The sequence below is a fragment of the Necator americanus genome, chromosome II, assembly GCF_031761385.1.
Source record: "Necator americanus strain Aroian chromosome II, whole genome shotgun sequence".
NCBI classification, from domain to species: domain Eukaryota; kingdom Metazoa; phylum Nematoda; class Chromadorea; order Rhabditida; family Ancylostomatidae; genus Necator; species Necator americanus.
The window spans coordinates 20,452,734-20,468,873 of record NC_087372.1 but is presented as its reverse complement, the minus strand read 5'-3'; the positions used below and the strand labels follow the sequence as shown (position 1 = coordinate 20,468,873).

General features: G+C 42.4%; 1 protein-coding gene across 1 annotated transcript in view; it reads right to left on the bottom strand.

Annotated features, from left to right (window-relative positions):
* RB195_018679 (uncharacterized protein) overlaps nucleotides 1-15,503 on the bottom strand; it is a gene marked incomplete at both ends in the record, with an annotated part of 20,447 nt that extends 4,944 nt beyond the window's left edge. Inside the window, one exon of the mRNA XM_064186230.1 lies at nucleotides 15,417-15,503. Within this exon, the coding sequence (XP_064042111.1) occupies nucleotides 15,417-15,503 (87 nt within the window). The remainder of the gene's footprint in view (nucleotides 1-15,416) is intronic.
* Between the last annotated feature and the right edge of the window lie 637 nt (nucleotides 15,504-16,140).

The window sequence follows — 16,140 nt, the reverse complement described above, 5'->3', positions numbered from 1 at the left end:
AGTGTATACTGGAGTGTAGTGTATCCTAGATGCTACAGGAGAAACCTTTCCGATTGTAATACCACAGAAAAAGTTCGCTTTTTCACCTGCGCAACCAAAATACACGCATAATTCTGTATGTGTCCGTCCTCGCGGTATTGCCGATCTCAAGGAGAAGTAGCGTCGAGGCGGACGTTGGTTGTCAGTTGGAAAGTATTTGCGAAAACGAATGGAAATCAAGAGCGAAGAGGTTTGGAAACGTGTTGGAGAGCAGGTATCGAAGGAAAGCTTGTTTTACTTGATGTACAAGACTACAGGCAACACATCGACAAGACCAAAAGAAGTCCGCAAGACCTCAGCATTGCTAATGGAATGCTTTTGGTGAAGTAAGTTCTTAGTAAATTTTACAGGGATTACTTCAACACCTTGCTGAACAAACGAGCACCATCAGCTTCTGGACTAATGCAGGTCTAACAACTGATATATGCGGTTAGCGCGGAACTTCCCTCTGTGTTCTTTAAATGATGAAGATCATAGGTTCAATATGTCGAAAAGATACCTGACACCATAAAGACAAACCATCATAATTATCCTTCGCAAGAGTACCTGTTTCACCTGTTACAGATCCTAGGAACTATATAGGAACATCACATGTGCGGATAATGTACAAAGTTTTGGAGCGGATTATAATGAAGTGGCTTCAAACATTGACAAAGGAATCGTGACTGGTGACGGAAAGCTAGCTTCCATTTTGGGCAGTCTACGACTAACTAGTTGCTCATTGACAGCGCAGTGATAGAAGTGTGGCAATCAGACTTAAAGAAGGTTGTGCAGCTAGCTTTTCTAATCCTCGAGGCCGCCTTCCCAACGCTTTTCGCGCTAATGCGATCATATGAAAATTCGTTCCTCCATCTGAGTCGACAAACACCTGCTACGGTTCGAACGACAGCAGGATGAAATTCAGCGTTCGAAGTCGAAGCTGCAATAAAACAAGAAGCTCTCCTGGTCTTACTCCAGTTTTCACTTTGAATAAGGAAGAAGATTCGGCTGTTTTTCAGGTTGCAAATATTAGTCGACTTATCTCGTTATTTACGCGGATGAACATTTTTGAGATACCATAAACGCATGAGAAGAAGCCTTGATGAAGAGTGTTGAGGGCGATATCGAAGTCCAGAAAAGGTATTTGCACAGAGTGTTTTTTTGGATCACTTTCCTAAGCACGTGGTCATTCGTAGATCACTCTGGACGGAAGCCTGTTTGTTCATTACAAGAAAGTTTTTTTTTTCACGGTGTTTGACAAGTCATTCCTGGGTATTTCGCGCACAGCCCTGATGTTATACGCATAAATGAAGGTGTTTTGTACTTACTGGATTCTGTGACGGATAACACCTTCTGGAAGAGAACATTTCTCCACAATTAGACGACCTCTCTACCATCAATCCATATTCCTAGATGAGAGAAGAGTCAGCCTATTCTATGATTCTATGAGTAGATGAGATCTCTTGATATTCTGCCAACAGCACCTTCATTAACCACCTTGAAAACTGGTGAAGATATCTCTATCTTGTCGTTATTTAGCCTGACTAGATTGACGATTCCTTGCTAGTTTTTGCCTTTCTACATTTTTTCAAATTCAAACGTAGTCCTCAAATTATTACCGTAACCACCCTACAGCTGAGGACGTATATTACACTTAAGGAATTTTTCTTGTTTGAAATTTGCAGTAATTTTTAACACATACAAATCTGTTAATGGATCTTAGCCACACAGACACAAAGCGAGCTTTCCCTTTAGCAGTAGAAGGGAACTCCCTCTTCATCTTTATGAATCGCCTTTCGATCTCTGAGGTGCAGTGCATCTACTTGCCGACCAAGATGAGCTACGGTGATTGGATTCTAATGCAAAGACCCAAATGGCTCTATACTTTTAAAGTCGAGGGGATGTTCTTTGTCAGAACGTAATTTAACTTATAATCACAACCCTTAAAATTTAGCAGAGTTGTTATCTTACTCAGGACGTTTGAGTGGTCTTATATTTGCTATGCAGGGAGACACGATTTCTAAGTGTATGGAAAACGTGTAAACAACTAGGGAGGGAGTCTATCCTAAGAACGTCTCGCAGTCTTGGACCCCTACTAACCGGCTCTGTCCGGAGTGTCACCCACTCATCACCGATCGTACGCGGCTTCGCCTGCATGCACGTTTAAAAGAACCCTTGCTCCAATTAGAATCGCGAAACCTCCTAAGCACGCTTGGATATAATTTGCTACAACCTAAATGGTTGAATTTAGATACATAAATGATAATCATCAAAATTACTGAGAGCAATCTCTTCCGAAACGTCCAGTGTGTTTTATATTTTTCTACAAATTCTCTGTTTGTTTTGTTTCACTTCTCGAACACTGCTTTCCAATTAAAATAAGATGGTGCAACAATTCTTTACGAATATAATACATTCGATTCCATCTGTTAATTTCAGTAATTATTCCACTTATATGAACAGTTTGAAAGCCCAATCCAAGGCTATCAAATATACCTCTTTTGAATATTTCATGATTGAGTGAGGATTCCTCTTTATTTTTATACTGCTACAAGCTAGTGATCATCTCGTACCACGTATCATTCCCAGCGAAAGCGACGAAGATAAGTATTACGAATATTTGGTAGGTTGTCAATGTAACCAAGTGACATTTAATAATAATGTGTTGGCGGTTTGGAATGAGTGAATATTTCCTAATTCTCATTTTTTTGTTCTATTTGATTCAATAATTTCAACAACATTCACTCTGTATTTTCTTCTTCTTCAATATATGTCGCAGCTGAGTGATTCTCCGCATCTATGAGTAGCATTTAAGGGTAGTTAGTTTTGTCTCCGTAGGCAATAGATTGGGACGTTGTTTTGTGAAGTCATGCCATTGTCTCCGTAGACATGTCGTAATGTCTCGGAGGCATTTGTGAAAAATCCTGCAAGAACTTCCTCATCGTTCCATGCTGAGTATGCTGGATGTCGACGCTTTGGGTTCTTTAGAGAAGACGACCTTGTATGGTCTTCGTGGATGTGCGTGTACTTGCTCAAGTGTTAGGGTCGACCTACAGTCCAGTGGATTCACATCTAGGCGGAATTAGGTCAGCTTCCTAAAGCAGCATTTTGTTATTGATTTCCCTGACTATTGCGCTCCTTCTTTTCTTCCTATCAACATCACATCAGTTTGAGGTATCGATCCGACGCTGATAACACTATTTTGATGTACGTTTCCTGCGATGCAAATATCATAGCAGGATGCACAGTGTGGCTCATTAATGTCCAATTAGGAACGGAAGGCTAGATGTTTGTCGCCAAAGATTCCGTATTTCTCCAGTCATTCGTGCTATGAAATGTTGCATTGAGTTGAACAACATCTTTTTGTGTTTCATACATTGCGAAATCTAAAAGTTAATATTCCTGGATTTCGCTTAATAAGGGTGCAAAATCCCTAAAACGGCTTCACCTCTCTCACCTCTCCTTCGACGAAAATTGTTACTGCAGTAGTTTTCCACGAAAAATGCAAAAATCTGAAGAAAATTCAGTCAAAATTGAATTTTCCGTGGCAGTAGCCCCAGCTTGGTCGCATCTCACGATGGACGTCTACAAGACGGTCTTCAGGAAACGTGTTCGGATCCTCTTTAGGAGGGTGAAGACTGCTATGACATCGACGGGCATGTTCACTTTGTCCTGCACACTCAACCGCCTGACTTACATCAAGTATTCGGTTATCCTCTTCTACAGATTTTGGACAACAATCGATTAGCCCCGATTCTACGTTGTGCACTCCCGTTGCGGTGGATACTGGCTAACTCCCGGACCAAGAAATTCCTTGTACTTGCCAGAGACGCGGATAATACGACTCTGGATAATCCCTCATACCGGTCCGGGCAGAAGCCTGCAATCAGGTGACTTCAAGTCCGAAGGAGACTATTTCGAGCTCCCTGTAACAAATAAGCTCCCTCTGTTAACTCCGGGAGGACGCAAGAAAACCTGTGGAACTAGAGACGAGCAACCTGCCCATTTGTTATAAAAATTAAACGCTCGACACAGAAGAAAGAAAAATTCACTTGACTCTGGAAGAAAACCGATTCCTCTCCACTACTGTCGCATTTTCCTAGTACAGTTCTTTTCCAAGCGTTTCGGTAGCTTAAATAACTCATACAACCCCTGTTCTCTATGCACAGCAGCGCCTAGAGTACCGGGGTCTCATGAGTTATCTGAGCTACCGAAACGGTTGGAAAAGAACTGTGCTAGGAAAATGCGACAGTAGAGGAGAGGAATCGGCGTTCTCGTCACGAGTATGTCAGTACATATTTGTTCTTTCAAACTGGCGCCACGAACTGACTCGGACGTTTACGAATGAGGAGATGAGAATCAACTTAAGTTTTGACTATCTTCGTCGCTCACGTTCCAATATAAAGCTACAATGAAGGCAAAGACGAAACGATCTATACAGACCCAGCGAATATTAAAGAGAAGATCATACCACCTACAGAGCCACTGTTGGTGATTTAAACGCCAAATAGTCCCAATAGAACACCTAAGAAACTTCACTTCTGGACCTGGTCTGCAAGTGTAGAATGAGCAGGGAGAGACGCTTTCCAAATTTATCATGCAGGGTAATCATCACTCAGCGGAGCTTGCTCTTCCAGAAAAACTTCGCTCTGAGCTGGAATTGGAGGGTACCGTAATGAAATTGACAACATCACCGTCATCAAGAGATTTTTCCTGAATAATGTCACTGTTGCTATGTAATCGAGGGAGATTTTCCTTTGCATGGAAAAGAAAGAAAGCTGCAAAGATCAGAAAGCAAAAATGTACAATCATCAATGTCTGCAGCCAATTCGCTTTGCTAGCGGACTTTTGGGAAGATATCGCAATAGACATGAGCGACGGCGAATACGATAGACTCGTAAAACATCTTCAGGACTGTGCGAAGAAAAAGGATAGTTTCAAAACCAACAAGAGAAGCCGGAAAAGTTTACAGCTAAGACCAGCGTAGAGCCACACGAACGGCGCGCAACCACAAATTCAGATTCGAGCTCGCGAGGCTCTACAGAAAAGCGATAGGAGAAGACATCAAAAAGAAAAGGGCTGCGGAAGGTTGAAGCACCAGAGTCAAGAAAGAATACTCGCTACGCCTTGTCAAGGTTTCACTAATCAAAACAAAAATGACAACGTTGCAGAACTCATATGGAACAGTAACAGCATCGAGGAAAGGGATGAATTTTATTCACGACTCTCACTCCCGTATCTTCGACAGCCTCATCTATCTCCTAGCCATCTGACGGAACGTGAACACCCAAATATCCCAAAGTCTGACGTGCACGTCCGTGAAGAATCTTCCTTCTTCCGGGATCAAGCCTGAACATCTCAAGAAACTGTTCCCCGTCCTTCACAATTCCCACTCATTGTCTTTTTAGAAGTTCTTCACAAAAGTAATCTCAAGTAGGGTTGAAGGAACACACGTAAAACAGCCAGCAAGGTTTCGAAAAAGCTTCAGTACGATTAACCACCGTTCCGAAACTTATAGAAATATAGCTACGGTACAATACGCCACTGTGGGTCACCTTCCTCGACTTGAAGAAAGCCTTCGACTCAATTCAGGCGGTCTTGGAAAACTTGGACAACCAAGGAATTCTTATTCCAAACAAAAGAACACTTTGCAATTATATAAAAAAGCAATACCAAAGTTCAAAATTCCTAATAACATCATTATCGACGTAAAGACAGTTTTGGCAGTGTGGCATAATCTCATCCAGAATTTTTAGTGCCACTCTCGGAAACGTAATGCAAGAAAGAGATAACATGGGAGTGAAAGCTGACGGCGGACAGTCACACTACCTTAATTTTACCGATTTCGCCGTTCTGATAACATCAGGCATCAGTCAGGTAGAATTTATTCTGATCGATTTTGATGAGACGTGTAGAAAGATTGGTCTCCAGCTAAACTCGGAGGAGACGATGTTCATGAAGAAAGTATATGTTTCTAGTACCCCCACACGATCAGTGGAATAAACAGCCAACGGTTAACGTGTTAATCAGTTTTATCTATTTTGCATTTGCTTCAGCTTGCGGAAATAATGTTAGAAACGGAAATGAAGGGAAAAAAATGTGACATATTTTTTCACGCGAGTGCTTTAGCAGGAGAAACTACGATTGGAATTACGTACTTGGCTCAAGGAGGGCTAATTATAATAGAATGAGTGGTCGTTCAAGGTGTCTCATAAAAGAAACGAAAGCCTTGAAGAGAAGAAACATATATGACTCACTTGACTGAAACGGCGTTCAGATGTCACTGCATTACGCGGCTACTCGCATCCATCTTCGCCGGGGTATGGTCAGCGCACATCATGATAGGGCTAATTGCGGATAGGTAGACTTGTAGCTTGACATCGTTGGCGATGGGGGTCGACCACAGACACTTAGTCAATGAGTTAAATCCCAAGTTAGTTTTAGCACATCTTTGTTGAATATCTCTCTCTCTCTCTCGTAGCTGTCATCGTTTTTCAGCAGTGTCCGAATAACAGAATTTATGCACGATTTCATTGGGTTGTCCGTCCGTCCTAATTCCTGTTTAGGGTCTCGAAGAGAGTCACAGCTGCTCACACTTATCAGTACGCAAACGTAGCCCATAAGCTGCAGTTAGCTTCGACAATATTGTACACGAGATCGGTCAAGGGGTGTACTGGTGGTACAGACGTAGTCATATGCTGTAGCTCATTTTGAAACGAGGTTCACAACATGTTGCCACTCCGCTTTGCCAGAGGCAAATATAACCGGCAAATACGATCGTCGACATTCTCGAGATCGACCATGGGGAGTGCTGATGGTGCTGAAACGACATTAGAAAGGACACTGCCCATCTCCTCTTCATATGATGTCATGGACGGCAAAGTTGAACAGAAACGATCCCGCCATGACGCCTTGTTTCACCCCAGTTTCCACTTCGAATGGCGGAGTACATCACGCGGATGTTCAAATCGCAGCAGTTGTTTTATCCATATAGCTGATTAAGCGCATAAATTTTCCTGAAATTCCATTAGCTCAAAACGCGTTGAGAGCGTTGAGAGGACGGCCTCAATGATAAGAGTCGAAGAAGGCTTTGAAGTTCAAAAAAGCTGAAGCTCAGAATACTGCTGCCAAACTTCGATCTCTCTCCTGATAATGAAGAAATGATCAATTGTCGATGGTGTGGAGGTGGAAGCCGGTGGTGATAAGGTGATAGCATGTCTTCACAAGTCAGCCAGTCGTCAATTAGTATTGAACGAATGATCTTCAAATTCTGGTAATTCCATCGTTTCCGCCGGGTTTTTCATTCTTCATTTTTTGATCGCAGATTAGAACCCCCCACTCCGTCGGTGATTCTCCGGTGACCGCTGTGTATGTCGATCGTTGGACGTACACGAAGTCAGCGACAGATGGTGTTTGCGTTTCAGCTGTCAAAATTGTTGAAGCAAGGTCGTGAAATGATTATTCCAAATGGACAGGGTTGCCACTCTGACAGCGTCTTTGTTGGATTGTTGCTGAAGAAAGGTAAACACCCCTTCATCTTGCCGCTATACCGCCTCTGGATAGAATATTGGATAAAAGGCACTCCTAGAGATTTTTGTCCTCCCACGCCTATTCAAACCCCTTCGCTCTTGACGTCATTTTATTCCCACGAACACGTTTCAGCTAACGACGCAACATACTTCTTTTACCGTTCTTCTGGATGGAGTCACCGGCAGCGACACCTGCAGAATTGTACGCGGATCTTTTGTCCACATATTCAAAAGAGAACTTCTTCCTCGTTTAAAAAAAATTCTTTTGCAGCGTCCTGAAATGTACTCAGTGAAAAAGTCGGCGTCATCCACCCCCTTCTTGGCCTGTAATCTAATACTAACTGACGTCCGTTGGCGGATTTTCTTTCTACATTCATCATCTTTCAAACCTGTCAAGCAAAGCTTCTGTTGATACGGAACTCTACGACTACTACGACTAAGTATATGAAAAGCATTGTGTAGTACCAAAGCGTAAACCTTAAAAGCATTCATCCGACCGTTTTATTCTATGATCTTTGAGAAATACAACTAAAACCTTAGGAGATTTAGGAGGTTGAAGTGACTTCCATAAGAATCTCCTTGATGGCAGAACCCGGAAAATTTTGTTTGAAAGCGTTGTTTATTCGAATCGTTGTTTACCTTAGTTTTAGTTGATTAAAGCATCCCCGTTCATCAAAGACAACAACTAATTCACACCGTTTCAGTACTTCGACTAATTCTTTTCTGTTACAGATGAAACGCCTTGAACTACCAGGGGCTACGTCTTTTGGGGCACTCTCCTTAGTGATTGCTAATCCAAACTGTGTACATGTTGACGGTCGTACGATGTGTGCGAAAGACCATAAGACCATGTCGACATTTGGGAAGATGCAAACTCAGCTGAACCACTGGATATGATAGGAATGATGGCCGAAGGAATTTTCTGACATTGATGATAACTGCTCATGTGATCTCAAGCGTTTTAGCTCTGTGTAATCAATCAACACAACAAAGCGTCAAGTGTTTTGGATATTTCACCATGAGTAGGTTAGGTAGAGTCCAAATGTGACATTAAAAATGCATCGTGATATACCATCTACAATCTGAATCTGAGCAACGTTTTACCAATTTCGTTGCTTTTAGCTTCCAACCGCCTTTCTTGTTTCGCTGCCACCAGCTTTTATAGTCGGGTCAAAACGATCAGAGGCTGTGTTCAGCTGGATAGCTGGCTTCTATCGATGCGGAGCGGTGGAGCTCTGAGTTGGAATCAAGATAAGACCACATCTAGCCCCTCTTTCATAGTAACAAAGAGTGGTGCCAGCAAGAGTCACTCCCACTCCTCGATCCCAATCGCCGCCTAGAGTGCAGGAGCTCACACAACTGCAATGAGCTTCAGGTCCCTTGGACCCGACTACAGCAACGTTGCTCTTCCTATAAATCAGTAGATATGTATTGATTCTAATGTGTTTATTGAGACGACATTATCATTCTACTAATGTGTTGTCATATAATTTTGTTCATTTTCTTGGGCTTTATTCGAAATGAGGCTTTCAAAGAACGTAACACTCAGACACTTGAGTGTAAACTCTCATCAACAACTTATTACGTAAATCCGTTTTTGGGGAGACTCACTTTTTTTTGAAACAATAAACACTGCAAAATTGGCCCAACTTTTCCTTGAAAAAACCAACAAGGAAGTTTTGCAAGGATTATCATCAATGGAAAATTTCTCGCGCATAATTCCGGAAATTGAACAAAGACCGGCGCCAGCGGAAGCTGGATGGAACAACGTCAGGAGAAAATTTATGTGCATAAGAACTTCCCAATCGTGTTCTCGAGAGGCTAATTCTGTCGCGTTACCAACATGAAAACTTAATAACTCGTTATTTTTTCAGGTCTGAACACTGATTCAGACCTGGAAAAATAACTACTGATCTTCAAGTTTTACTTGCCTTGAGTAAAACAGCATTTCATTTCTTCCACTTCCGGTGTTTCACATCTGAAAAAATGTGCGCAATCTTTCGGAATTATCGCAATTCAGAGTATCCGTACAATTTTTTGTACCAACCCCCTAATAATGATAACACGTGTAAGTGAATGTATGAATATATTTGCACTTTAAATTTAAATTTGAATTTTATCTCACATTTCAGAGGAATCATCGACATCAGCTTAAGTGGCGAAAGTGAGGCCCTTTAACTGATGAATAGTAGCGTCAGCGAAAGATGACAACTTTTGAAATTCAGCCCAATTACGCCTCCACAAGGAACATCGCCGTTGCCCAAAAGTATTAATGTAGCTGAGGGATGTATTAGATGTTGGTGCCCTCCACGTGTCATCCGGCTGTACGCCATATATACATCCACGTAAAAGTCTTACTTCTGGCATACCACAGGCCAAAAAACGTCGCACAACTCCCCAGACAGCTTTCGTTCTGTGGATTCTACCCTCGTCATCATTGTCATTTCGTCTATGGACGGTGCTGCACGACTCTCCGATCCGTACAAGGGGCGAACTGCAGAAAAGTAGACTCGCAGCTTGCCTTCACTGATAAGGGAAGACCACAGGCACTGTCAGCAGCGGAATTTTGAGGTAGCTTTATCGCATTTTAGCTGAAAATCTCTCGCCTAGCTTCCGTCATTTTTCAGCAAACAATCCAAACAACAGAACTCATCCACGGATTCAGGTTGACCGTTCATCCTAATTCTCGTTGGTGATCTTGAGGAGGGTCACAGCAGCTGCTTATCATGACGCAAACCTAGTCCATAAGCTGCAGCTAGCCTCAGCAGTATTGTCGGCGTAGTAGAGATCGCTCAAGGGGACAATAACGGGACCGTCACTGTCCATCATGTTATTCCAGTTACCACTTCGAACGATGCTCTACATCCTTGTATACGAAGTGTAGCAGTTGGTCGCCGATTCATCACGGACCCGGAAGGCGAGCGTGCTTTCCTGGCCCGATGTGAAGGATCGGAAGCCTTCGAAATCCAAAAATGCTAACTGTACTGGCTTCGAGTACCACACTTCGATCATTCTCCTGACGATGAAAACTTGACAATCGTAAATCGTCCAGGAAGAGAGCTGCTTACTCGTCGCGCTTTCCTTCTTCACAGTGTTGTATGGGCTGGTCCAGGATAATTCATCCCGAGACTTTCTACATAACACGCGGTAATGATGCTCCTCAATAGTTCTTTGGATTTGTGACGGATAACTTCCTATGGATATCAATTATGATAGCGTGTCTCCACGAGTCACGTAACCTTTCACCGGTCCATATTGAGCAGACGATCTTTGTCAGTTCACGCACTTCAGACGGAGGAGGAAATTTAAGCATTTCTGCGCTATTTCCGTCAAAATTTCACATTGCTGCGTTAATTCCGCCATCTCCAACAGCCTTTCTATTTTTCATATTCTGGATAAAAGTTAGTTAAAAGTTTCTGGCGTTGATCAATCCGCTTGGGATGCGCCCCCACGTTCACTTCAAATCAGAATCGTTTGAGGTTTACGAACGTGAAAGGCCTATACAACGACTTACAGTGGCTAGCCAATGTGTCAAGTCAGCGTTTTTATCCTCCTCTGGTACCAATTAATCGACCCCGGTAGAATGAAAGGCTTCGTGAGCACTAGAGCGGATTCGAACCTCCGATCGATCGTGCAGGAAGCGGAACCTCTAACCGCTACACCCGCCCCTCATATATATTTTGGAAATATTTTGGGTACAGGCCAGAGTCTCCTTTTCTTTCATTAGTTCCTCGCTGACCATGTATTTCGGTCTCTGGGCGTGCAGATCAGGAGCTGATGGCGCTTGGCGGTTAAGCAAGGTGCTGAAGAGATTCCTCTAATTTGGTTGGCTTGCCTTGCCAACAGTGACTCCATTAGCAGTGTTGAGTACTGGCGAACATCTTTTCATTTTGCCACTCCACTGCCTTAGTAAACCGTATGTATTTCTTCGCCTTTTTGTCCTACCATGGCTTTTCAAACCTCTTGGCTCCTTATGTACATACGTTTTCGCGATGATGCTGCAGCTGACTACGCAGGTTGCTTCTCAGACTCTTCGCTTGGTTGAAATCACTAGTGCTGGGGGCGGCACATACAAAACTATACTTGGATCTTGCCTGAGCAGATGCAGAAACAAGCTCTTTTCTCGTCTCTTTTGCTGCGTCTCGAATACATTTTGTGAGTGAATCGTAAAGTTTCTTCATGAATGCAATTACGCAAAAACGCAATTACAATTCCTTTCGAAAAAAAAAAAGACGAGAAGTGCAGCAAGAAAATTTTCAATTTCAGAATCATTGGAAATATCGCGGACAAAAAGTTTGGGAATTTTTCAGTTCTTGTATTGTTTACATTACTTCTGCTTTCTCTTGTTGCTCTTTTACCATGTTCAACACTTTCTTAACAAATTTCCTTGTTTTAGATATTGGTAGAAAGCAAGAAATTCCTCTAAAATATGTAAGAGCTCACTATCAAAGCCGTTTTTTTGTCTGCAAAGAAGAGAAAAGTTGGTGTGCGTCTTAATTTTCATTCAAGCGTTCCTCTTACAATTCGTTGGAGTTTCGAAAAGCATTCCGCATCGTTATCTAAGAGATTCCTAGTAGTGGTCGACAAAAGAAAACTACTGAAAGAATTGAAAGGAAACTTCTTAGAGAAGATTATATGCTGCGGAAAATGTTGCTTTCAGGATGGGTAGGGTGATGGGATGATGAGGAAGAGTAGCATTTGCGAAAGCCGCGCTTGCGTTGATTCATTCAAAGCGGGAATTTGATTTTTAGGATTGGATCTAGTGTTGACTGGTTGTCCAGTATAATTTTGTCTATATCGATATATATATATATATATATATATATATATACATATATATTATAGTCAGCAATTATTACGAGTTGCAGTGGTATCGATATATAGATCGATACCACTGCAACTCGTAATAATTGCTGACTCACAGAGTAATGACAGCGCAAAGAAAATTAACCTCGAACATATGTAAAAGATTAGTAGCGGTTGAATAGCTTTGTGAATCAATTTGGCACATGTAGTGTGGAAGCATGGAACCTTCGAAGAGGTGTATAGCTGCTTTACTTCGAAAGGAGCAGGCTTCCGGCACGTAGTAATACTTTTCTCTAAGGAGTCGGTAGAAGAGAAATATCTTCAATATCCAAGTAATATCTTTCCGGGTGAGTGTAGCGCAGTCGATAAGAGGCCCTGCTGTCGGCACGATCGATCGGAGGTTCGAGACCCCCCTAGTGCTCACCAAGCCTTTCATCCTCCCGGGGTCGATAAATTGGCACTAGACCTGTCTGGGAGGATGAAGACGCTGACTCGACACATCGGCTAGCCACCGCAAGTCATTGTGAGAGCCAGATACACGTTCGTAAACCTCGAACGATTCTGAGTTAAAATGAACGTGGTGGCGCATCCCAAGGGGATTGATCAACGCCAGAGACTTTATACTTTTATCCTTTATAGATCTTTCTTAAGTTTATGAAATACGAGTTGAGATCAGATAATGCCGCAAATCTTGAAAACACATTTACATCCTGTGATCTTATGGAAACACAACAGATACTTGATTGAGGTTGTGATGTTCATAAGGAGTCGCTCATTTGCTGTATTTTCATTACACTATACATTTGAGCGGGAAAAATGTAAACAGAAAACTGAATGCATCTCTTCTAATTACGAACTCATTAGGCATGTTGATGATGTCTTGCATGATGTCTCTAAAAACATGACATGTGCATTGATAAACAAACTCCGCTCACTAGGTGGAAATCTGGACACGTTCTACATCAACAGTAAATGTTTAAAGGCGTCACCCCACGAATTTGAGGTGGTGCAGATTTCAGGTGGAGTATTCTTATAAGAGATAGTAGATTATGGAGAGGAGGGCGATTCCGTCCATTTCTTCCTAATTGCCGTAAAAACCGGTCTGAAAGACGCCGCCCAAGGCTGGTGCGCTTCCCTCGAGCTCCTCGTACAAAATAGTGCGCCAGAACGCCCGTAGCCGTATCTTCCGGCCCGTTTTTTACGGCAATTAGGAAGAAATGGACGGAATCACTCCCCTCTCCATAATCTACTATCTCTTATAATAATACACCACCTGAAATCTGCACCACCTCAGATTCGTGGGGTGATGCCTTTAATCACTGAAACTACGAGATGTCGAAATCCGTATAAAATGAGAAGAAAAAACACCGGGTTTTCACTTCCACAATGAGAAATGAAATTTTCTAAATGGAGAGATGTTGCGAATCCTTGGCCACAAATTAAAGAAGCCAGGAAAAACGTAGTAAACATAATGATAACAATGATTTTCTGCAATTTATATTAATTATAAAAATTAATATTAATCCAAGGGTCGGGTGGATGTAGCGCAGCCGGTAAGAGGTTCAGCTGCACGCTCAATGGTTCGGAACCGCGCTGGAACAAACCAAGTCTTCTGTACTTTTAAGGTCGATAAAATAGATAAATAGGTACCAGAGTTGCCTGGTAAAATAGAAACTCCGACTTGGTAACGTTTCACATTAAAACATCACTAATTTACGAACACACATGTAAAAATGATATGATGTATGTGTATAGTTGGGTCAAAACGACATGAAGTACGGACAGTTGCGCAAAGCGGCTGTGCTCGAAGCGGCGCATTAGAGCGTAGCCGCTCGCGATCGTGTAAGGATCCTCGCTACCACCACCCATCTCTGCAGTTCGCCATGCTCCGACCTTGATTCCAACCGCTGCCTCCACCGCCGGGCTTCGAGCGCAGCCGCTTGCGCAGTTGTCCGGTTCATGTCGTTTCGACCCAACTATAGAAACAATTTTCCGCTCAGAAAAACGAATCCTTCTGAACAAAAAGCGAATAAGTCGATCATAGAATGAAAATGAGCTTTTTTGTGATTATTTGCTTTCGCAGCGGAGGCAGGTTGAAAACGCTAACCAGATGTTTTAATAGCTGGCGTAGCAGAAGGAGATAGAAAAAATGGAAATGTTGAGGTTTCTTAAAGGTGGAGCGAGTTAGTGTATGTAAGGATAAAACCGCTAGAACATGAAGCAAAAACAACCATGGGTAAGTGTTACAGGGCGGTTTAGCTTGCCATAGAGGAGAAAAGTTGAAAATTCTGAACTCCGAAATCTGCTCCGCAGTTTTTTGCCCAGAAAAGGAAGTTATGGATAAAAGCTCCAACGTCGGATAAATATCGGTGGTAAATAATAAATAAGGTGCTAAATACCTGTATGCTACCAACGCAGCTTCGTTTAGGATTAGGATATAAGGTTCGTTGGCAATAAAGAATAAAAAAGGGATATGTTATCGCCCTCTAGAAACAATTGAGCATGCACGAGTACATCGAACATGAGCACTACTGTCTTCCTGATAGGAAGAACCAGTGGAGGGAGCTGAGGACGACAAAGGAAAAATCGCATCCCTCACTTTATCATTCAGAAGTGCATGCATACAATTAAATTCAATTGTTTCCATTTTTTATAGAGCGAAGTAGGTTTTGTCATCTCTGACACTTCGGTTAAGCGCTCTCCTATTATCATGTATAAATACTAAGTAGTCGGAGCATTGGAAAAAGAATAAGTCACTAGGGTATCACTTAAGGCCTCAGCCGAAACTTCAACCACAGAAATAATTCAGCAGAGAAGGGTGTTTCAAACTTTCCTCTCACTCCTAGCTTTTTGAGAATGACAGCGCACCGTAGTGGAACCACAGTGAAGTAATAGTCAAAAGTCAAAATTTTCGCTCAGCACAGCTAATTCTCAAAGGTTTCTGAAACGCTCGCATCCACTGCAAGATGAGAAGAGAAAACTAGATGAAAAAATAATGAGAATTTCGATGGAAACGAGTTTTTAGTCACACGACAGGAAGCAGAATTCGGAAAACTGACTCACGTAGTAGAGTCGTCGTTGGGCAGCGGCAGCGGTGAGCGCGGCGGTGAGCAACACAGTGAGCAGCAGCTGCAGCGGACGGCACGACATCAGGAACTGTTTGCTGTCAGACCAGTTCGAAAAGAGTGCCAAGTTGGACTCCGCCCTTTGCGATAGAGGAAGCTTATACGTGTGTCGCCTATGGGCGTGGCCGTTTCTACAGTACGCCTATGAAGGCAAACCTTTTTTGTTGAATTGAGCGTTGAGAGAAATTTGTGATTCCAAATCAGTAGGAATTTATAGAGTAAACACAACTACGTGTTGACGTAGTACTAGGGTTTGACAATTCCAAGGACGATAAAGTCCTTCGTTTTTTTGGGATCGATAAATTGGCAAAAGATTTGTTTGGAAATTAACAACACTGTTTTTATGTATTATTTTGTAATAATCTGATCTAGTTGCATTAATGAAAAACTATTTTAAATGGGACCATTTATCATTAGATTATCGTCCATTTATTACCAGATTAGTGCAACCATGAGGGATTTTGTAAACCATGATGAGAGCAATCCCCTTTCATCTTAGGGACAAAGGCTCAAAATCAAGTCTATTTTCAAGTAAAGAATATGTGTTGTTGCGTAATCAAACCACGGATCCCCCTTATTAGATGGATCACAGCCGGTTAGTCGCGAGGCTAAGTGGCGCGTACCCAGGTGCCAGACTAATCGCGGACCAAATCCGACTTTGT